Here is a 24,515-nt window from a genome sequence, read left to right as displayed (position 1 = left end):
TTTTGTATCAACTGCTAAACTACAAAATGTTATCCATCATTTATTAAACAGAAACCTTGACATTTAGAAATATATATAAATATATCTCCTGTGAATAACTACAGGTCTAAGAGTGTTGTCAGTTCAGATCTTCTTGTTTTTCTCTTGTTTGGTGCACTGATACGTCTCTAGAATCTGTTCTGCTTGCTTCTGTTATGACAGCAGGAACTTTGCTTCACCACAGCCCTCTTAAAAAAAAATGACAACTGCCAAGATTTATATCAGTAACTCTGGCTCGCTATAATGTCCGCCGGCCCTCACAGCTTGTCCACATTCCTCCCACCAGCTCCCCAGGGAGAGGTTGTATTTAATTATCCCCTAGTCCTGGTGCTGTTCACTGGGCACGTCTGGGCTGACAGAGACACCCAACATGGAGGTCTGGAGCATTTTTCACTTGGCCTGCGAACAGAGAGAGAGAAGGGGGAGGGAGGAAGCTGTGGCTTGGATGGGGAACGGATGGAACTGGAAAGACCTGGTGGCCTCTGGGGGACTGTTAGGGCATGTGCTCTACCTTAGCCATCTGTACTATCAAAATACTATATGGTAGGGAAAGGGAGGAAAAGGTGACATAGCATTGTTATGCATTTATAGTCAGTAACATGAGGCATCCAGACACTTTGGAAGGAAAATGCTACCTTTATAAAAAAAAGGAATTGGTTGGACCATGCCAGTCACCACAATGACCAAACCCCATCTAAAAATGTATTTTACTTTAACAGAGCTTGAATAGTCTGTATTCTGTATATACTCCTGTACATCTGTCATTATTATATTTACGTGTATGTTTTCAGGTGAGTGCTGATGAAGGATGGGAAGCCACTGTACTTACTACCACTAATTGTAATGGCATTGTAATGTGTCATTGCCTCCCACTCCAGTACATTGATGACGTACTTCCTGCGGAGTCTCCCTACCTGTATGGCCTGCACCCCAACGCTGAGATCGGCTTTTTGACGCAGACGTCTGAGAAACTCTTCCAGACAGTCCTGGAGATGCAGCCCAGGGATGGAGTGGCCGGCGAGGGTAGTGGGACCACTAGGGATGAGAAGGTAAGGCTGGATTAACTGGATGGACGATGAGCCGTACCACAGTCATACCGAACCAGTTTTCTGGACGTAGATATAGAGGAGGTTCTCCACTCTGTGGTGAGTGGATGATTTAGTAGTGTACGCTCTGTTTGTGCCCCAGAAAGCGACCCAGAGTGTAGAGAAAGGCGGGTCAGGGTCAGAGCAATTGCTGCCTGAGAAAGTTCTGTGGACTGATGAATGTTTCAAAAGTGTTAAAAGGGAACCAACTTGAATGTATCCAGCTGAAGTTTCCATCGGGTCATTGGTCTATAAAATGTATCTGGTATAGACATACCTCTGGTATTCCTCTGGTATAGACATACCTCTGGTATTCCTCTGGTATAGACATACCTCTGGTATTCCTCTGGTATAGACATACCTCTGGTATTCCTCTGGTATAGACATACCTCTGGTATTCCTCTGGTATAGACATACCTCTGGTATTCCTCTGGTATTGACATACCTCTGGTATTCTTCTGTTATAGACATACCTCTGGTATTCCTCTGGTATTGACATACCTCTGGTATTCCTCTGGTATTCCTCTGATATTGACATACCTCTGGTATTCCTCTGGTATAGACATACCTCTGGTATTCCTCTGGTATAGACACATATCCCCTCTAGCCCCTCAATATTCCTGTAGGTTTCCCAAAATAATGTCCTTTTTCCCTGGTTCTCAATGTCCATATGCCTCAAAAACCCTCCAATGTGTTACTTTAAAGACAATTCCACAATATCTGGAAAAAAATTATGTGATGTAAAAATGTCTGTACTAGTGTTAGAAATCAGCTGTTTCATATAGTGGTTGTAATAATTATTGCATAGCCGTTTGTCAAGGGAGAGAGAAATTATATTATTTATTGCAGCATTAGAAAGTCTTGTTCATGAGGTTACGGACCTGGTCTTCCTTACACAACCTCAATCTCAACTCACTCAATCAATTCTCACTGTAATGTTGGTTACAAGCTGATATATACATTGAAGGGTGTGTCTAACTAGCAAAGATCAGGTTTCCAAGACAGTAACCCCGATGCCAAAAGGTCAATGTGAACAATCCTGTGGTAATCAGAGCGCAACCTACAGAGAGAGAATCTAAACCGAGAGGTTTCTGTTGTTCTCTTTATCTAGGCACATTCACTCCCAATGAAACGTACATACATATTGTAATTGTTAAGATTCCACACTAGTGAATAAGGTAACTCCCCTCCCCGTTACATTTTAAATCACTGAGTGTTATATATTCCACACCTATGCTGTCACCTTTCACAATATCAGCAAGCTTTGTGTTCTAATGGTCGTTTTTGTGTAAGTTTATAAGTCTTCTTCTTGTGTCGTAAGTGAAAGGGGGCCACTTGTGCCCCAGTAGATTAGATTACAGTCACTCCTACATTATCTGCCACTTCAGAGCTGCCTGACATTTAATACTATGGAAGTGTGCACGTACATGGGGGTGTGCGCGCTGGAGGTATTATGACGGCTGACCTTTGCAACTCGGCAGCGGGGATACTTGTGTCTTAACAGATGACAAGCATTGTGCAGCGCTACTGAAAGCTGCCCGTTAGGAAGACGCCAACGGCGGAGATCTCCCTAAAGCAGTGGGAGGCACTGCAGCCCGGGTTCACGTTGTCGGGACGAGGCCGTGCCTTAATTAGGAAACCGGCTAGCGCAAAATGTGTAGAAAACAAAGGACGCGCTCCATTTGGTATGCAGGCTGGCGTGATGCCGAGGAAGACAGGTTCAATATTTGAACGGAGAATCCAGAGATATTATGATCTCCAGTCCTTTGTTAAATGTTTAATCTGTCAATTCATTTGGCTTGGGAAAGGGTTGGCACGGACTTAAGCTTTCATCACCTACCCAGCGGAAATATGAGACAACACTGTTGGATTCTGCGGGGATTTGACTGTTATTCAAGACAAGGAGCTGTTGTTGCAGATTTTTGTCATTAATATTTATATGTTCTTTGTTCTTATTATCAAGTTGACGGATGTAATCTTATTTGATTCCCTGATTTTCAGTAATAGTGCATCATATTTAGCCTTCTTTTACAGTTTTTTTCCCAATTGCTAACAGACTAAAATGACATGCACAGCACAATTATTTAAACTGATACACAGAGAGCAAAACTTCTTCTCAAGTCTCCAAAAGTCTAAACCCATTTTTGGCTTTACACACATTTTGCATTTCAAAATGGCACTTTTTAAATGCACTGAACACGGTTCTCTGCATAAGACACAACATTCTGACATAAAGCCATTTCAAAACACATACTGATACATAGTGTATCAGTTGGGTGACACCTGTCTACTTCATGAATGGCTGATGTGGCTGAACAACATTCAACGGGTCAGTCTGTCCACATTGGCTCGCATTTTCAAGCAAAACCAATTCATGAATGAAACATCTTTATAAGGTGCCGTTTGAGAGAGACGAGCATATGTGGATGTAAGTACAATATTGACTGCAGTACACTACACACAACATTGTTTCGCAGTGTACTGGATAACATCATACTGACTGCAGTACACTACACACAACATTGTTTCCCAGTGTACTGGATAACACCATACTGACTGCAGTACACTACACACAACATTGTTTCCCAGTGTACTGGATAACACCCTACTGACTGCAGTACACTACACACAACATTGTTTCCCAGTGTACTGGATAACACCATACTGACTGCCGTACACTACACACAACATTGTTTCCCAGTGTACTGGATAACACCATACTGACTGCAGTACACTACACACAACATTGTTTCCCAGTGTACTGGATAACACCATACTGACTGCCGTACACTACACACAACATTGTTTCCCAGTGTACTGGATAACACCATACTGACTGCAGTACACTACACACAACATTGTTTCCCAGTGTACTGGATAACACCATACTGACTGCAGTACACTACACACAACATTGTTTCCCATTGAACTGGATAACACCATACTGACTGCAGTACACTACACACAACATTGTTTCCCAGTGTACTGGATAACACCATACTGACTGCAGTACACTACACACAACATTGTTTCCCAGTGTACTGGATAACACCATACTGACTGCAGTACACTACACACAACATTGTTTCCCAGTGTACTGGATAACACCATACTGACTGCAGTACACTACACACAACATTGTTTCCCATTGAACTGGATAACACCATACTGACTGCAGTACACTACACACAACATTGTTTCCCAGTGTACTGGATAAATAGATGCTCAGGCAATCCCACATGAATTAATCTTTATAGATGAGGCTGGGTTCAACCTAGCAAAGACCAGAAGAAGGGGGATTAACGTCATTGGCCACAGAGCCAATATAGATGTTCTTGGCCAATGTGGTGGGAACATCACAATGTGTGCTGCCATCTCCAATACGCATGGTGTCCTCCACCATCATGCCAACCTCGTACCATACAAACACAGCCCATATTCTCACATTTCTGGACAGACTCCACAACATTCTCATACCACCAGAGCGTATGAATGATGCAGACCATCAAAGAAACCGGTACGTTGTAGTATGGGACAACGTGAGCTTTCGTCGTGCAGCCCCAGTCCCAAACTGGTTCGCTGACCACCCACCATTTCTCGTGCAATACCTCCCACCATACTCACCATTTCTGAACCCCATAGAAGAGTTCTTATCGGCATGGCGGTGGAAGGTATACGACTGGCAGGCCTTTGTGCGCATGTCTCTTGTGCAGGCTATGGGAGAGGCATGTGATGAGATTGATGTGGGTGCAATTCAGGGATGTATAAGGCACTCAAGGCGCTTCTTCCCTCGATGTCTGGCAAGGGAAGATATTGCCTGTAATGTGGATGAGGCTTTGTGGCCAGACCCAGCTGTGCAGCAAGATGCTGCCTAATTATTTTTCTTGCCTCTTTTTTTTCTGTATATTTTTTCTGCAAGTTTTTCAGCAATTTTATTTTTCAGTTTACTGTTTTTTGTGGGCATATTTTTGTTCAGTCCAATGTAAATATATCTGCTCTGCATATGTTGCCCTGACTTGAAAATAAATGATTCAACAGCATGTGTGTGTATCTGCAAATATCTCTGTGCATGTGAACAATCTGAAGTATTTTCTACAATTTGAACTATTTTTGTATTATGGACAAAGCATACTAAAGATGAGAGTGCCTTTCTTTATGCCCAACAACCCACTGTAGTTGGTTAGACAAAAATCTGGTGTGTGCCATTTCGTGCAAAAGTTTGATTTTGATAATGCTATATGTAGTTTTGGTTGCAGTGCTTCATTTTGCAGGATATATGAGGTATTTTGTAGTTTGGGTGTGTGGTTTTGTGAATTGTGTTAAGTATTATAATAAAACCAACCTAGTTTGCAAAATAGTGTTTTAGCAATTGGGAAAAACTGTAACCCTGTCTACACACACACCCCAGGTCCGGTCTGTGCTTGAGGAGATCATGGAGAAGTTACCAGAGGAGTTTAACATGGTGGAGCTCCAGGGGAAGGCTGAGGAGAGGACACCCTACCAGGTGGTGGCGCTGCAGGAGTGTGAGAGGATGAACACACTCACCCAGGAGATAAGGCGATCCCTACGCCAACTCAACCTAGGACTCAAGGTGAGTCGGTTAAATCAATCAATCGTTCCATAAAGGGAAGTCAAACTGACTTCTTCTACGTCCCCAAATTTAGGTGGAGGTAACATTATTTTGTTCTTCACAATAGTTGTGTGTAAACAACTCCAATGTGTTTATTTAATTTCCAAGGAAAATCACTAATGAATAATACGTCCACGCTTTGGGGGTTGAGCCTGTAATGTAGCAGTAGTTGTACCTGTAGCTGTAAATAGCATAAACTGTAGCTGTAAATAACTTCATCAATTGCTGGAACTATAAACTATAGCTGTAACTATAGGTGTAATTATAGCTGTAACTGTAAACTAAAGCTGTAACTGTAGCTGTAACTATAGCTCTAACAAATTGTAGCTGTAACAAAAGGTATAACTGTACAGTAACTATAGTTTTAACTGTAGCTGTAGCTGTTGCATCAGTGGCAACTTTAGCTGTGACCGTAACAGTAATTATTGCATGTTCCTATGTGCATTCATCCAAGTGAACTTGCACTTTTTGACTTAAGTGTGAGTTGGTCTGCTAGAATGAGACACTTGTGTGTAGAGACAACTTGACTGTGCTATCTGTCCGTTAAAACTTATAGCCCAGGGAACTCAGGCCTTTTCCAAGGAGTTATGAGGTTCGATCCCTCAACACAATGCCTCCAATAAATTGCCTCAGTGATTTAAAAGCCATGTACTGTATTGTACCAGCAATTGGAGTCATATTTCATCTTTACTGGGGAAATAAAATAGAATCTCAGAATACCAGCCTTGGCAGGAAGTGTGGAGGTTGTTATGAGGTGCTCTGCCTTGTACAGGGATCGGAGTGGTATCGAGAAGAGTTGAAAGGGTTACTGGGACAGAGTTAACGCTCTGTAATAGATACGTCTGTGTACTATTTATCAAATATGGTTATAACGGCCAGACATTGATTTACATTAATCACCTACAGTGGGGAGAACAAGTATTTGATACACTGCCGATTTTGCAGGTTTTTCATACTTACAAAGCATGTAGAGGTATGTCATTATTATCATAGGTACACTTCAACTGTGAGAGACAGAATCTAAAACATAAATCCAGAAAATCACATTAATTTGCATTTTATTGCATGACATAAGTATTTGATCACCTACCAACCAGTAAGAATTCCGTCTCTCACAGACCTGTTAGTTTTTCTTTAAGAAGCCCTCCTGTTCTCCACTCATTACCTGTATTAACTGCATCTGTTTGAACTCATTACCTGTATAAAAGACACCTGTCCACACACTCAATCAAACAGCCTCTCCACAATGGCCAAGACCAGATTGCTGATAGGCCAGATGGGCAAGCAGCTTGGTGAGAAGGCAACAACTGTTGGCGCAATTATTAGAAAATGGAAGAAGTTCAAGATGACGGTCAGTCTCTCTCGGTCTGGGGCTCCATGCAAGATGTCACCTTGTGGGGCATCAATGATCATGAGGAAGGTGAGGGATCAGCCCAGAACTACACGGCAGGACCTGGTCAATGACCTGAAGAGAGCTGGGACCACAGTCTCAAAGAAAACCATTAGTAACACACTACGCAGCAATGTCCCCCTGCTCAACCCAGCGTATGTCCAGGCCCGTCTGAAGTTTGCCAATGAGATTCTGGATCATCCAGAGGAGGAATGGGAGAAGGTCATGTGGTCTGATGAGACAAAAATTGAGCTTTTTGGTCTAAACTCCACTCGCCGTGTTTGGAGGAAGAAGAAGGATGAGTACAACCCCAAGAACACCATCCCAACCGTGAGGCATGGAGATGGATACATCATTCTTTGGGGATGCTTTTCTGCAAAGGGCACAGGACAACTGCACCGTATTGAGGGGAGGATGGATGGGACCATGTATTGCGAAATCTTGGCCAACAACATCCTTCCCTCAGTAAGAGCATTGAAGATGGGTCGTGGCTGGGTCTTCCAGCATGACAATGACCCGAAACACACAGTCAATCAAATTTCAAATGTATTTATAAAGCCCTTTTTACAACAGCAGTTGTCACAAAGTGCTTTACAGAGACACCCGGCCTTAAACCCCAAGGAACAAACAACAGTAGTGTTGAATTTCACTGGCTAGGAAAAACTCCCTAAGAAGGTCGAATTTTAGGAAGAAACCTAGAGAGGACCCAGGCTCAGAGGGGTGACCAGTCCTCTTCTGGCTGTGCCAGGTGAGATATTAAGAGTCCAATTGGAATAATTAATAAATGCATATGGGCTAAATCCAGAGTCTATTTAATTTTAGACTAGGTCAAAAGTATGACCAGGTGGACAAGGACAGGGACAGCAATGGGCCCCCCAAACCAGGTACTCTGCAGGTGTGGACCAGGACCTCATGTCCTCCTAAAGTTTAAAACTGGAGGAGACTGAGAAAAGTTTGAAAGTGCATTCCTCATATCCCCCAGCACAATAGTCTAGTAGCGTAACACCTTGGAACTGAGACGGGGGGGTCCAGTGACACTATGGCCCTACCCAGGGGAGGCCCCGGACAGGGCCCAACAGACAGGAAATCAATCCACCCACATTGCCAGGCATCAACCAAAGGGACACCCACCATCCGCAACCCCGATGAATGATGGCCGAGTATTGCCAGCAGCGTACAGCCCAATTGCACAATTGCGCAACAGAGAGTCAACAACAAGCCAGTGACTCTTCCCCCGAAAGGCATTGGAGGGAGGGCATCCCAGTGGTGATGAGAGCCCACCTGGCAACACAGCCAGAACTACAGGAAACGTATGATCTCTGTAATTGCAAAAAAATGTTTCTGTACCAAATATTAAGTTCTGCTTTTCTGATGTATCAAATACTTATGTCAGGCAGTAAAATGCAAATGAATTATTTAAAAATCATAAAAATAAATTAGATTCCGTGTCTCACAGTTGAAGAGCACCTATGATAAAAATGTGACTTCTACATGCTTTGTAAGTGAGAAAACGTCCAAAATCGGCAATGTATTAAATACTTGTTCTCCCCACTGTATATGGTATGTAGTGAAGGACCCAATGCTTGATAGAGCAGTAAATAAATAAAAATGAATGCGCTTTCATTGTGGTCATAGTAAATGTGCGTATGGCAGCTAAGTCAGGTTTTAAGGACACATCTCATATTTACACCCCTTTCTCAAGCCAGCCAATGTCTGAGAGGTAAATTAGAAAAGTGTGTTAGTCTGAAAATGGCAGAGCGCAGGACAGGTGTTGACTGACAATGAGCGTGTTTGCCAGGCACACAGTCTATGGGGAGCAGATTGGCTTCGTATACACAGGCTGACAGTGTTAGTAAGACCTCGGATTGACCTTGACTTTTAAACAGGCATTTGACCCTTAGGGACCTTTAGGTGGTGTGTATCGCGTTTGAGAGATTTCTTTGACACATAATTGACCGCCGGGAGTGCAGGAATGGGATTTGTGTGCTAAACAACACACTTTGGTATTGTCTGAACGCGTTTGAAGGAGGAGGCAAGATCTGAAAATCAAATGTAGTCTCGTTTGTTTCATTTTACAAAGCCTCCATGTTATACCGATGGCTCTGATTCGTTTTTCATGTTGGCGCAGTTGTCCTTGTTGTTTTTATTCTCCTTGTTAGGATGTCTTGAATGACGTTCCTATCTGCATATACGTTGAGAAATGGACACGGTGGAAACATTTTCCCCAAACTGAAAAAGAATACACCTTCCTGCTTTGGTACCCACCCTTACCACGGCAATTTCTGGTTTTTCCAGCCTGGGCAAGTTAACTAATATTAGCTTAGTTAAAATACGCAGCTCAATGATTTCTCATCAAGAATGAGGTTGAATTAAAACATTTTATGTGATTTTATATGGTGATATTTTAAGTTTTTAACAGATTAGGCATAGATGAAGATGATTTATGAGAACTACATGTATGTATTTACCTGGTGATATCCTGGACAAATACATTGAAATTGTCACGGTCGTGGTAGGGCACAGGCACAGGCACAGGCACAGGCACAGGCACAGGCACAGGCACAGGCACAGGCACAGGCACAGGCACAGGCACAGGCACAGGCACAGGCTCAAAGTAATGGAAATAATCCATGTTTAATCAAAAAAGGAGACAAAACCAAAATGAACCACCCTGGGTGTGGGCACACGGAGAACATAAATAGGGTCCCCAACTGGAGGCAACGATCTACACCTGCCTCCAATAGGGGACACCAAAAGGATTAGAGATGGCTAAAGGCACCACCTTCCGTCCTGTCCTGACTATGGCCCCAGCCCAGTACAGAGATGGCTAGGGGCATAGCCAGGACGTGACAAAAATATAGATTGAACAATGTATTTACTAATTACATTTAGATCACAGTTTTATCTGGACGGCAAATGAGTTAGTAAATTGTATTGATTTGTTCCTTGCTTTTTGTTAAACAAACAGGGGATTTGGAAATTGTACATCTTCATTTCGTTATTGTACTTTTAGAAGCTACAGAAACTATTGAGATCTGTGGCTAGCAATCATATTGTAAAACACATAGCTACTCCTTTTAGATATGGCTATTGCTTAGCAGCTTTAACAAACTGTACTTTTATTCTTGCAAGTTAATTACATTTTAGTTAAAAAAATCTTCATCTTCTAAATAGTGCTACCATTGTATTCTCCAATCACCATTTTATTAGGGAGGCAGCGTTTGTGTTCGCTGTAAAATTCGCTGGAATTGGTGGTATATTATGAACAGAGGAAGTCTACCGCACAATTCAAATGTGCATGTTCTTGTGTTGAGTAGATTAGTTGTTTTATCACATGAATGTATCACCAGTAAACTTTCATCTCATTTAATTCTGATTGTTTTCTCACCCTCAGGGAGAGCTGACTATGACCAGTGACATGGAGAGTCTCCAGACAGCCATCTTCCTCGACCTGGTTCCAGAGTCATGGACCCGACGGGCCTACCCCTCCATGTGTAGCCTGGCTCTGTGGTTCACTGACCTTCTGGGGAGGGTCAAGGAGCTGGAGGCTTGGGCCACCGATTTCATCCTGCCCTCCACTGTCTGGCTGGCTGGATTCTTCAACCCTCAGTCATTTCTCACATCCATAATGCAGGCTATGGCCCGCAGGTAGGATTCAGCAATAAACCAGTATTACGGAAATATTGCCTGAAAAAGTGGCTTCATTAGACATGTAGTTTACTGAGTTATAATAGATGATTTTGCTCTAAAATAATGTTTGTTTGTTTTTCTCATTAAAAAATTGTTTTCTGTGATTATAAAACATACCATGACCCAAAGTTAGTAATCTTAATAAAAGCTGTAAACACAGAACTATTCAACCCAAGCTACTAGTGACGCAACCTTCCATGACCCTGTCAGGAACGAGTGGCCGTTGGATCGGATGTGTCTGCAGTGTGACGTCACCAAGAAGAACAGAGAGGACTTCAGCACTCCTCCCAGGGAGGGGGCCTACATACATGGCCTGTACATGGAGGGAGCGCGCTGGGACACTCAGGTACAGAGGTGATGTAGGTAGTGTGAGGGGCTGGGACACTCAGGTACAGAGGTGATGTAGGTAGTGTGAGGTGCTGGGACACTCGGGTACAGAGGTGATGTAGGTAGTGTGAGGGGCTGGGACACTCGGGTACAGAGGTGATGTAGGTAGTGTGAGGTGCTGGGACACTCTGGTACAGAGGTGATGTAGGTAGTGTGAGGTGCTGGGACACTCAGGTACAGAGGTGATGTAGGTAGTGTGAGGTGCTGGGACACTCAGGTACAGAGGTGATGTAGGTAGTGTGAGGTGCTGGGACACTCGGGTACAGAGGTGACGTAGGTAGTGTGAGGGGCTGGGACACTCTGGTACAGAGGTGATGTAGGTAGTGTGAGGTGCTGGGACACTCTGGTACAGAGGTGATGTAGGTAGTGTGAGGTGCTGGGACACTCTGGTACAGAGGTGATGTAGGTAGTGTGAGGTGCTGGGACACTCATGTACAGAGGTGATGTAGGTAGTGTGAGGTGCTGGGACACTCGGGTACAGAGGTGACGTAGGTAGTGTGAGGGGCTGGGACACTCTGGTACAGAGGTGATGTAGGTAGTGTGAGGTGCTGGGACACTCTGGTACAGAGATGATGTAGGTAGTGTGAGGTGCTGGGATACTCTGGTATAGAGGTGATGTAGGTAGTGTGAGGTGCTGGGACACTCGGGTACAGAGGTGATGTAGGTAGTGTAAGGTGCTGGGATACTCTGGTATAGAGGTGATGTAGGTAGTGTGAGGTGCTGGGACACTCTGGTACAGAGGTGATGTAGGTAGTGTGAGGTGCTGGGACACTCGGGTACAGAGGTGATGTAGGTAGTGTGAGGTGCTGGGACACTCAGGTACAGAGGTGATGTAGGTAGTGTGAGGTGCTGGGACACTCTGGTGCAGAGGTGATGCAGGTAGTGTGAGGTGCTGGGACACTCTGGTACAGAGGTGATGTAGAAGAAAGATTATTGATACTCATGAGTTTATTAGGGGTTACAAAACAGATCTGAAGCAATATGAAGTAAACCTTTCAGTCAACAAAAGATAGATCGTCCCACCAAATGTAGCCCAAGAGCTGACCAAATGATGCTCATAGAAGTCACTAAGAACCAAAATGGTAACATCAGTGGATCTGAAGACCCATCTTGCCAAAATCAAGTGCATAAGTCAACTGTCAGAAAGAGACTGCAGAAACGTGGCTACATAATAAAAAGGACACAACTGACGTTTGCCGGACAACACCTGGGTAAAGACCAAAACTACTGGAACAATGTGATCTGGACAGATTTGTAAAAGGTGGAATTGTTTAGCTGCAATGTCAGACACCAGGTGTCTGGAAGAACCTCATACCAGCTGTGAAGCATGGATCTCAACCTGTGTAGCTCAGTTGGTACAGCATGGGACTAGCAGAACAACCACCAGAGGTTGTTTGTGCAATTGAAACGGGGGACCAGGTCAGAAATGTATGCTCTCACTGGATAACGGTGTCAGTTAAATGATTAAATTGTAAATGTAAATATTAGGTGGGGGAATTATGGTTTGGGCCTGGCCAACTGGCCATCAATAAGTCCACCATGAGTTCTATATTGTACCAGGGAAATCTTGAGGAGAATATGAGACCATTTGTCAAAAAGCTGAAGCTGAACTGAATCTTGCAACATTAAAATTATTATAGACACAAGCAAAGCTTCAACCGAATGGCTCAAAAATAGGAAATGGAGGGTTATGGAAAGGCCAAGTCCAGAACTCGGTCCTATTGAAATGCTTTGGGGGAACCTAGCATACTAGAAGACATTACTGTGAAGAAGAGTGGGCAAAAATGACTCCCAGTAAATGTAAGACACTAATAGTCGGTTAGCAGAGAAGGCTACATTAAGTTATTTCCACCAAAGGGGTCAACTACAACTTTTGAAGCTAGGCGTTTGCTTACATTTTCTGCACTAGGGAATTGCATTTCTCTTGATTTTTAATTCATGAATGATAAAATCTTTCAGAGTCTGTAAAATCTTTCAGAGTCATTTGTTAAATTAGTAGCGTTGTTGTGAAGATTACATATCGATATGTTCAAATATGTATAACCAAATAAATACTAATTTTGGGGGGTCTACTTACCTTTACACATAACATGGTTACACAGGTTAGGGATACATTTTAACTTACCAAGAGCATAGTATGATGTTACAAGTATTGTAAAACATTAAAAATCTGTGCTTTTCAGCACCTTCTGCCAGTTCCCATGAGGGAAAAAAGTCAATTTCCAGATTAGATTTATGGTCATATTTACAATTAGAATTTAAATATTTAGGTTTCGACAATGCGGGTTGGAGAGGCATTAGAGCTAGGTTATTGAGGGAATTTTTTGGGTTAGGTAAATTTTTTGGGTTAGGTTAAGAGGAACATGCTTTTTTCTGGTCCTTACAAGAGTAGAAATTAAAGGCTGTGTAGTATGTGTGTTTGTGTGTGTGTGTGTGTACCAGGCATTCTGTATATACTATATATACACACTCTCATTTTACCTCATCTGGCTCTCCAGGATGATCCTAGTGGACCAGTTAATTAGTGAATGTGCAAAGTATGGACTAGCTCACTTTAATTACCTTTAAGAGCTTCACTGATGTGTTCTATCTATGTTAAAAGCTGCCGGAAGACAAAGAGTGAGGGAGACAGGAAGACAGACTGACAGACAGACATACAGACAGAGAGTGAGGGAGACAGGAAGACAGACTGACAGACAGAAAGGCAGAGAGTGAGGGAGACAAGAAGACAGACTGACAGACAGAAAGACCGAGAGTGAGGGAGACAGGAAGACAGACTGACAGACAGACAGAGAGTAAGGGAGACAAGAAGACAGACTGACAGACAGAAAGACAGAGAGTGGGGAAGACAGGAAGACAGACTGATAGACAGAAAGACAGAGAGTGGGGGAGACAGGAAGACAGACTGACAGACAGAAAGGCAGAGAGTGGGGGAGAGAGGAAGACAGACTGACAGACAGACAGACAGAGAGTGAGGCAGGCAGGAAGACAGACTGTCAAGAAAACAGGCGGACTGACAGAAAGACAGGCAGACAGAGAGATGAGAAGTGACAGAGACATGCAGGGAGACAGACTGACAGAAAGACACCAGAGAGACAAGCGGAGAGGGAGAAAAGTGGGGAAGTAGACATGTAGACAGACAGGCAGAGAGGGAGACAAGCGGGGAGGTAGACATGTAGACAGACAGGCAGAGAGGGAGACAAGCGGGGAGGTAGACATGTAGACAGACAGGCAGAGAGGGAGACAAGCGGGGAGGTAGACATGTAGACAGACAGGCAGAGAGGGAGACAAGCGGGGAGGTAGACATGTAGACAGACAGGCAGAGAGGGAGACAAGCGGGGAGGTAGACATGTAGACAGACAGGCAGAGAGGGAGACAAGCATGGGGTCCGGTAGAGAGACAGTCAGGGAAGGGCTGGAAAAATGTCCTCTAGGTTCCTGTCTCTTCTATTCCCCCTTATCTCTTCGCTCCTCTCCTTCCTCTTCACATCCTTTCTTCATAACTTGTTTCTTTTACTCCCACCGCCTCCCCTCCCCTCCTCTCCCCTCTCCTCCTCTCCCCTCCTCTCCTCTCCTCTCCCCTCCCCTTCTCAGCTTTGGGCCAGCACTCTGCCAGTCAGGGTGGAACAGAGTGTGAGTCGCATCCCTCCATCTGGAGCCTGGCCCCGCCCCCGCTGCAGCTGTACCAGTCAAAGATTTATGATAAACCAGCTCATCTATATGAATGAGCCAAGCTACTTATTCAGGGGGATGCGGACATCAAAGATGGGAGATTATACAGTAACACTATGCTCTACCTATATAATGGAGAACTAGAGGTTCTAGTGGGGAGATCAGAAGAGGAGGATGCGTGTTTGTGTTCAGTACAGTAGCTTATTGTTTAGATGCATTATAGTAACTGCTGCTCTTCCTATACATACATATATATTCCCTCCAAGTAGTGTTGGTAGGAGAAATCATTTCTTATCAGCCCCATTTAACTTAGATTAGAAACTAGATTTTTACAAGTAGAGTTATTCAGCTATTTAAGTTTAACTCCATATTTCTGAGTTATTGGAAGAAGTGTTTGGACTTTACATTGAATATCAAAGATTTAGAGAGGATTTATTTAGAAGACTTCAGACTTTGGTCTAGCTTTGTTGCAAAAGTGGTCAGTTGATCTATAATTTTAGATTTATATGGTGTTTTTGTCACTTAAACCAAAGTCTCATGCAAAGGCAACCTGGTTTTGGCTTAATTGTTCTGGGACTGGGGAAAGGTCATGATGATGCCCTTGACCCAGGACCAGTGAAACCCCAGTAGCCCCGTAGCTGATGCGCAGACAGATCAGCTTGACCAGTTTTCTTTTTTCCGTAGAAACCAGGTAATTCTTCCGACAGTCAAATTACTGTTTGTGAACAATCTTTGTTGAGCTTCAAGAGCGGAATTAAGTGCATTTCCATATTGTTAAATGGCAAAGATGATTTTTCCTACAAATGAATGTTCAGAAATACTATTTCATATTGGCCAGTATATGTTAGAAGGTTAGGTTAATGAAAGTGGTTGATGTGGTTACTAAAATAGCTGTACCGCTTGATAAAATATTTTCCTGTTTTTGTGTCAAAAGTGTAATCATACAAACAGTTATAACTTTAAAGGTATTTTTGGTCTGAAAACTTTCAGCGGTTTCATAAAATCATTCATAAGAGCAGTTGGTGCTGCTGAATCATTTGGTTTGTACAGGTTTGTCTTGTTCTGATGTCATATCTAAGTAGCAGAAACAATTCATGCAGTCAGACCTATAGGGCAAGTGGTCGGAAGTACTTTTATACAAAAGTTAGTAGTAATTTCTGCTCAACCTGAAAATAACAGTTTTGACTATCAAAATACAGCCAAATATATAAAAATTGAGTTTGAGTACATGCATCATGAGGGCTTTAAGAGTATTCAGAGTCCTTCTATCCCTCACCGCATATATTCCACAAAGCTCTTTACTGAATCTATGAAAGTGGCTGGAGATGGCCAACAAAAGGTGTAAAAGTTAATGTAGTTTAAGTAAAATCAAGAACAATACAAAGCCACTGGCCTCGAGCTCCCTGCATGTTTTACAGTTTAAATACCATTTATGACTTATTCAATGTAAGCGCAGTAACATCTAAACAGTCTGAAATATTTAGAAACAAGTACTCTCAAGCTTCACAAGCACATTAATAATAAGAAGTATGCTAAAGATTGTAAATGGGGATCTTGCTTTGCAAGCCCTATTAAAAATGTTTAATTTGTCATGAATTTCAATGAGATGGGACTGGCGTCTTTTACAACCCCCTCATTATTCCTAACTCACTAAATAGACATAAAGCTATCAGTGTTTAAAAGCGGCACACTAAAGTTTAATGGCTGACTGCGGATGCAACTGGGGCTGCAATTCAGATGTACTTCATAAAATGGTTTTGTCCTCCGATCTTCTCCAAAGTCATCAGGTCTTACATTTGTTTCCTGCAGTCAGTGAGCATGGTGGTGGAGCTTCTGTCTCCTAGACAATAAGTGGAGGGGGGATTAATTAAGGCGACGGACCGCTCTGTTTCCTGTTGGAGTGTTTTAGGAGAGTCTGTTCTGAGAAACAGGGGAGAATAGCACCAGACAACTTCAGACTCACAGTAACTTTCACACACTGTTCAAGGTTCCCCCGAATATTTAGCACTCACCAGAGTCTTCGCTAAGTGTCCTTCTGTCAGATTAATTACATCAACTGTGCTGTAGCATTTAATAAGGATTTAATTCAGTTAGACCAAATACAACCTTCAGGGAATACAATTACTTTGAGATTTTCATAACATTCCTATTGTTTTACCCAAGGACACTGAATATAAAGTGCACTATCTTAGGACTCAAATGGATTTGGAAAACAGTTTTTCTCTGAACCATGTGGCTGTCCTCCCTCCTTGTCTCCTCAGACTGGCATGATGGTAGACGCTCGTCTGAAGGAGCTGACCCCCACAATACCAGTTATCTTCATCAAAGCCATCCCCGTGGACAAGCAGGAGGTGCGTAACGTCTACCAGTGTCCTGTCTACAAGACCCGACAGAGAGGACCCACCTATGTATGGACCTTCAATCTCAAGACCAAAGAGAAGCCCTCCAGGTGGTCCTTAGCAGGGGTGGCTCTGCTGCTGCAGATTTAAAGGAAAGATTAGGGGCGCCATTCTTTTGTTTATTTATTTGCACCCAAAGTTATAAACGTACTTTTAGGTTTTTGTCACCTTCATTAGACATTATTTTGCAAGCCATCTTTGGAATTTATTTAACAGACTTTTTTTTTTTTTTTGCCTATTAATCTAGCTAAACATTCACATTATATGTTTTCTGTTTTTTTTTCCAATTTTATTTCTAGTTGAGATCTCATCTCACTTTTTGACCTCTCTTGAGTTGCAAAGGCCTATGCCACAGCTGTGCCGTTGCTTCAGTGCCACCGTGGTTGAGTCCCTGGTTCTGCCATACCGGCCGAGGACGAGTGTCTCTTCAGGGCCTTGCCAACTGACACACGCATCATCCGAGTGGGAGGGAGGTATGGCCAGTGAAGGTTATGGCCTGTCGAATCCCTGCATCTAATGTTGGTTGTTAGATAGAGGAGTTATTCTCCAAGCATGTTGTTGTCCAACTGACTTCCTGGTGAAGTAAGATAAAAAAGCAGAACGGCACGATGGGACGTACGGATTTAAAATGGATTTATTCAGTCTAAATCCTATCCTCCCTACCTGAATAGAAATCCTGCACAAAACACATAGCTTTGTCCTGTAATACTGTAAAAAATCTGTATAATCATTCTTGAAAAAGGCATGTTCTACTCTGGCTCTCTCAAATAGTAGTTCCTTCTTTTTCAAACACCTATTTTGTAGAATAAAGACTTATTTATTTAACCACTCAAGACTGCCGTGATGTGTTTTTGTGTTCACTGTTTGGCTCCTCTTCCCCCTCCGTTTCCAACAGCCCTAATCTCCAGTCATCCCGTCAATCTCACGCTTCCAGGTTTAAAGCAGTCAGTTTTCTCATCCACCATGGGCAGCATCTCTGCTCTCTTCTCCACTTCCTACTTTCTTCTTCACCAAGTACCTCCCCTAAATAACTTTCCAAACTCTAAGCTCATTCTGCAGTCTCACAGATACGGTATACCCTTCCACTGCACCCAGGAAGGCACACACTACACGCACACCCATGCCCACACACACACACACACACACGGACAGCATATAAGAGTCATATTCAGTATGAAAGCCCAGAGGAAAAACTTAGGAGGATGCATTTTATTGGGGTGGTGTGTAACTTATGATACCTCAGTTGTGTTTTCTTATGTGATGCTTTCGGTCTCACTCATCAGCTCCAAGCCCCTGATGTCCCCTTCATCCAGTTATTGGAGGACCTTAACAATGTGCCCTGAGACAGAGAGGCTCGAGGAGGAGGGAGGGCGAGAGAGAAGAAAACGAAGAAGAAAGCAATATTGCAGAGGGGGGCAATATACGTAGAACTAGCAAATTACACCTTCAGGTAGTGTTATTAAAATACATAGTGCCTTTGCCTATGTGGCTGGTACTGGGACTACACTACACATGGTGTATAAGCTTCTAATAAATGCTTCAGAGTGCTTTTGAATTGCTCTATTTTTGCATACTGTTTCCTTTAGAGAATACAGTAATGTACACAGTTGGGTGTGTGCGATGAATTAGAATCTGAGCTGTTTTTTTGGACCACGGAAAAGTACACACCTGCCCTCAAACAACACCCCAAGCAACTTACATGTATCTCACATTAAAATAAAGCTCATGCACCTCATGAATTATAGCTTTTGATACAGTAATGATAGGTTTCTGCAGGAGCAGGTTACAAACCATCCGTCTTTATTAAAGGCCAAAAACAGCATGGACATTCATATTTCATTATTTAGGCAGAGCTTCTGGCGTGGAACAGTGGGACGAGAATGTTAGAATGTTGGGGTTGGTTGGGGAAGAATCTATCAAAGGGGCTCCTGCTCAGAATGGAAAAGAAGGTAGCTTTAATCATCTTCTGAGGGAGACGTCATTCGGTTGCTAGGTTACAGGTCAGTCCTGAGAAACTGTTAATGTGAAATGCTTGCGATGGTTTGCTGTGTATAATATGAAAGCACACAGCATACTAATTTGAAGAAAATGGCTTCAGTTCTTCACTTGCCTTCAGAAGTGACAAGGACCACGCGTTTTACTCCTTAAATCTGTTTTCCATTGCCCCAGGGCCTTTTGCAATCATTCACAGATTAGCTTAAGACATGCATAACTGAATCAGGAGTCAGAGGGTACCACCAGCACTGGATGCTCACAATCAGAAACTGTAATAGCAGGTAAAAAAGGTTGAGTTGGAATAAATGTTTAAGCTAACAATACTCAAAGCAATGTTTTCTCTTTTTTCCATTTTTGTTTTCATTATGTATGTACTAGATTTCTTTTCAAAACTAGACATTGCTGTTCATTATGAAATGTCACTTGTTCTCAGAAAGACTAGACTTTATGTGAAAAACAGCAGGGAAGGTGGCAGCCAAGACTGCAAGCTTCTTCCATAATGAGCTAGCACAGTGGGGTGCTTCTAATTTGTTCATTTCTTTTTACTGATTGTTATTGATTTTATTCATATATAATTTAGCACTATTGATAAATGGTTATTTATCAGACACTAAACTCCGAAACACGGAAGTAAAAACTTGCATAATAGGAGATTGATCATAGCAGCAAAATGTTGGATCAGACCTCCTGTCTGCAGTAACAGAATGTTTGGATTAGTGATCTGAATCTGAATTTTTGGGTTTTAACTCAGAGGATCATCTGTCTCTGAGTCCCAGTCAGTCTTTGTTGTGAGGATTCACCATCTGTGAGCAGTGTTAGAGAGGCAAGGCATTAGCTGGTTTTAGACCTCTGTGAGCAGTGTTAGAGAGGCAAGGCATTAGCTGGTTTTAGACCTCTGTAAGCAGTGTTAGAGAGGCAAGGCATTAGCTGGTTTTAGACCTCTGTAAGCAGTGTTAGAGAGGCAAGGCATTAGCTGGTTTTAGACCTCTGTGAGCAGTGTTAGAGAGGCAAGGCATTAGCTGGTTTTAGACCTCTGTGAGCAGTGTTAGAGAGGCAAGGCATTAGCTGGTTTTAGACCTCTGTGAGCAGTGTTAGAGAGGCAAGGCATTAGCTGAGTTCTGGTTGGGTTTAGGCCTCTGTGCAATGTTATTGTGGATATAAGTCCATATAAATAAAATTAGCTGTTTAAGGGATACATATTGCTTTTTTAAGTTTGGCATACTTGCAAAACCAGTATGTTTTACTCCTTGTAATATTACTAAACCATGTTTGTACAACAATTGTACGAAGATATTTAACAGTATTGGTATCAAACTGCATATCTAGCCTGAATGGCAAACACCCTCTGCATCATTCATGTCTAGTAATAACATACTTGGTGGGAATTGTAAGAGGTCTCATTTTGCAAGTAACATGCAATGGTCCTTGTCTAAGTAACAGCGTAACCCACTAGTTTTGTTTCAGGTTTTGGACAGCGCCACTGAATGCACGTACAAGGGGAGTTTTTGAGCACACAACCCACATATAAACGTTGCAGCAACGCTCCCAAACAGAAACAGCTGGTAGCTTCTGGAAGATTCTGAAAGGTACCAGCTGGGCCAGCCCCACCCCAACACACCTGCTTCCAATTGGGACCTCATCTAGGGAGGCATTTGAGGGCTCCTAGGGAAGAAGATGGCCAGGTGCAGAAGCCCCCAAAGGTATGACCCCCAGCACCCATTCATCCCAGTCTCTCACTAGGAGGCTGCCCCGGAGTCCATGCTGCCTCCCCAAAAAAGGGGTTTGACATTTGGTTTTGACTACTCACTCATCAACACAAAGCAAAAAATACAATTTACAAATTGTTCTAAATTAATTACAGAACATAATTGATTGTGTAAGTATTTATTCCCCTTTAGCAATATTTAAATAAACTTTTTTCAGCAGAGTCTATTTGGAGTCTCTACCAGCTTTGCACATCTGGACACAGCCACTCCAGTGCTGCTTTTGCTGTATGTTTGGGGTAATTGTCCTGCTAGAAGATTAATCTTTTCACAAAATCCATGTCTCTGGCAGACTGCAGCAAGTTTTCTTCCAGGATATCTCTGTAGTTTGCTGCATCTATTTTGTCCTTTATTTCCACAAGCTTTCCAGGTGTTGACACAGAGAAGCGTCTCCATAACATGATGCTGCCAACGTCATGCCTCATGGTAGGGATGGTGTTCTCAGCATGATACACCATGTAAGGTTAGCACCAAACAAAGCTCTTAGTGTTTAGGCCAAAACGCTCTATTTTGATCTGATCAGACCATAGAATCTTCTTTCCGTTGGTCTCAGAGTCTCCCACATTCCTTCTGGCTGACTCTAGCAGACAACTAATGAGTTGTTTTCAACCATGTGTTTTTTTTTGCTGTATGCACAGTCTTCCTGCTGTGCCGTAAACGACTAACTCCTTTAGGGTCGCCATGGGCCTTTTGGTGGCCTCCCTGAATAGCGCCCTTCTCGCCTGGATACTCACAGGACTTTTTACTGAGCTCCGGAGGATATTAAATGGCTTGTAAATGTTTTTATATTTTACACCTGATTGGTGCTTTGAAAGACCCTTATTCTGGATTTTCTGGATTTGAGACCTCCCAGAAACAAGTGTATTTAACCTGAAATCATGTGAAACCCCCTAATTACACACAGGTAGACTCAATTAAATGAATCACGTGACTTCTTAAGATAACTGGTTGCACCACAGCTCTGTCAGGTGTGTCATATCAAAGGGGGTGATATGACACACCCTTAAGCAATCAGTTATTTAATGTTTTTGTAATTCATTTAGAACAATTTTCAGATTATATTTTTCACTATGACATTATGGACATTTCGTGTGTTGATGAGTGGGGATAAAAATCCTAATTAAATCCATTTTGATTTCATGTTTGAAAGCCACGGTAATGTGTAATGCTCAAATATCCATGGGTCCTGTTTAAAGAAATGTATAAAAATGTCCCAGGTGTGTACAGTACCAACAGTTCAAGTGACTGTAGATAATATATATATACCTATGGTATATATAACACCAATGTATTCACATTTTCTTTGTATTTTTTTTTCAGTGTATATTTCCGGTTTTTCCTCACACACTTTTACATTATTTGAATCACTGAAATTGATCCAAACCACAAATGCTACCGTAGCCAAATGTTTTTTTTCAATTGTTATTATATAATAGCTATTATTAATTATTAATAATAGCTATATTTTTGTCAATTTAGAAAACTGAAAATGGAATGCTTATGGCCTAACTGGATTCTGGCTGAGCAAAATCCTCTGTGAGCAGTGTTTGTGTGGTGCTAGCTGGGTTCTGACTGAGCTAAAGCCTCTGTGAGCAGTTTACATGGTGCTAGCTTGTTTCTGGCTGAGCTCAGGCCTCTGTGAGCAGTGTTAGCATAGTGCTAGCTGGGTTCTGGCTGAGCTCAGGCCCCGGGTAATTAACTCTGACAGAGTTGATGAGCTGCTAATTAAATGTTTATCTGAATCTGGCATCTGTCGTAAAACAAACGTCTGTTAGCTGTCTCTACAATCGCAGGATTATCAGGAGTGAGAGCTACTGGGCCTGAATCCTGGTGTTAGAGGAAGATAAGGTTGGACTTATGGATTTAGCAACAACATTTTCTACATATAAATTATCTATTAAAAATAGCTTTCCTAGTTTTCCTCCAGGTTTTTTCATTTTTGTTAATTGCAGTTTCTTGTTTCCTCAATGAAAACAGACTATATTGGGTCTGATTCAGTGGTACATGAAACCTTAAGCCTGTTTACTGTAGAAAATAAAACTAGTGTCTTATCACTGTGTTACATTTTGAGATGCCCACCAACATGCCAATACGGAATGTCTGATCAGCGCAGCCGTCCCTAATTGTATGATTGACTGCAGAGACTCCCTCTCTGAGTGTGGAAATCCCTTCACCTCAACCTTTATTGACTAGTTTGCAGATGGATTAGAGGCACAAACAGAGGAAAAGATCCCTCTGAAAGCACTATTACACGGATATCAACAACTAATGGGCTACAGCCAAAACCATCATAAACAAGGCAACAGTAAACAATTGGTCACAATTCTGTACATTTCCACCAAACAATACAATAGTCCCATAACTTTTGCTCTTGTTGTATTTTCTTTTGTAACTATACACTTGTCCCTATAAACTTCATCTTAAAATGGCTCTTTATTGATTAGCACCCTTACGAGTAGACAGACTTGATGGAAATTAATGTGCGCTAAACATTAGTTCTGTTACTGTAATGTATTTTTTATTTGTTACATTTCAGTGGACAGAAAACAAAATTAGTTTTTACATCAATGATTGGAGGTGAGGTTACAACCTATTCTCATTGGAATACATAAACTGTTTTACAAACATTTTTGACAGACAAATTCGTAAGATATATTACCTTAGATGAAGTAACGTTGGGAGTAATAATCATTGGAATACGTAAACTATTTTATTTTGATTTTTTTGAAAAACTAAGTTGTAAGATATATAATGTTAGGTGAAGTAACGTTGGAGTAATAATCCAGAAGAAAATAGCAATTGTCAGATTTTATGTCTTCCTTTGTAACATCCTATGTTTTTGTAGCATTCCTAACATATGTTTTACTTGCAATGTTCCATTTTAGCTATTCGTAATGTATTATACATTGTGGGAGCGCATTGTAATGTAACTTAACGTAACCTAACATATACGAAATCGGGTGCAATAGATTTACGTATAATAGTTTACGTTTCCCAGTGAGACCAGATTGCAAAAAAGGCCTTATGAAAAAAGAATCAACGGGCCTTCAACAACTACTAATACTTTCAAATGAACTTGAACTTCAGAGCGACAAAGCTAATTGATGTGCTTTCTTCAATCAATTCAAGTTGGTAAAATAGTTATGCCTTGCTAACCTTAAATAAAATGAAGCGTTTTTGATACACACACACACAGATCATATATGAACATGTACAGCTGGTTTTAGAAGGTTATAATCTGACCTTCTGTTTTACCACGAATAACAAAATATTGACCTTAAACGGTGAAGTGGATGATTTTCGGTGTTCACACATAACTACTTTTTTCACACAAAATATAATATCCAATGTTGTTCAAATCTGTAACACGTTGTAACAGAGCAGAGCAGTTTGTTTCTTTTTCAATTAACAGCAAGATAAAGGGTACTGGCTATTCAAGTGTCATGCCTGTACACAGATACAACGT

General features: G+C 42.0%; 1 protein-coding gene across 1 annotated transcript in view; it reads left to right on the top strand.

Annotated features, from left to right (window-relative positions):
* Positions 1-18,124, top strand: part of dnah9 (dynein, axonemal, heavy chain 9) — a 103,905-nt gene extending 85,781 nt beyond the window's left edge. The window contains exons 72-76 of the mRNA XM_010891866.4: positions 918-1,088; positions 5,533-5,715; positions 10,539-10,792; positions 11,045-11,180; positions 17,154-18,124. Coding sequence (XP_010890168.2) covers positions 918-1,088; positions 5,533-5,715; positions 10,539-10,792; positions 11,045-11,180; positions 17,154-17,381 — 972 coding nt within the window. The 3' untranslated portion in view covers positions 17,382-18,124. The remainder of the gene's footprint in view (positions 1-917; positions 1,089-5,532; positions 5,716-10,538; positions 10,793-11,044; positions 11,181-17,153) is intronic.
* The last annotated feature ends 6,391 nt before the right edge of the window (positions 18,125-24,515 follow it).

Source organism: Esox lucius, chromosome 5 (assembly GCF_011004845.1).
Source record: "Esox lucius isolate fEsoLuc1 chromosome 5, fEsoLuc1.pri, whole genome shotgun sequence".
Taxonomy (NCBI): domain Eukaryota; kingdom Metazoa; phylum Chordata; class Actinopteri; order Esociformes; family Esocidae; genus Esox; species Esox lucius.
The sequence above is the reverse complement of the archived record's forward strand: the minus strand, read 5'-3'. Positions and strand labels throughout refer to the sequence as shown.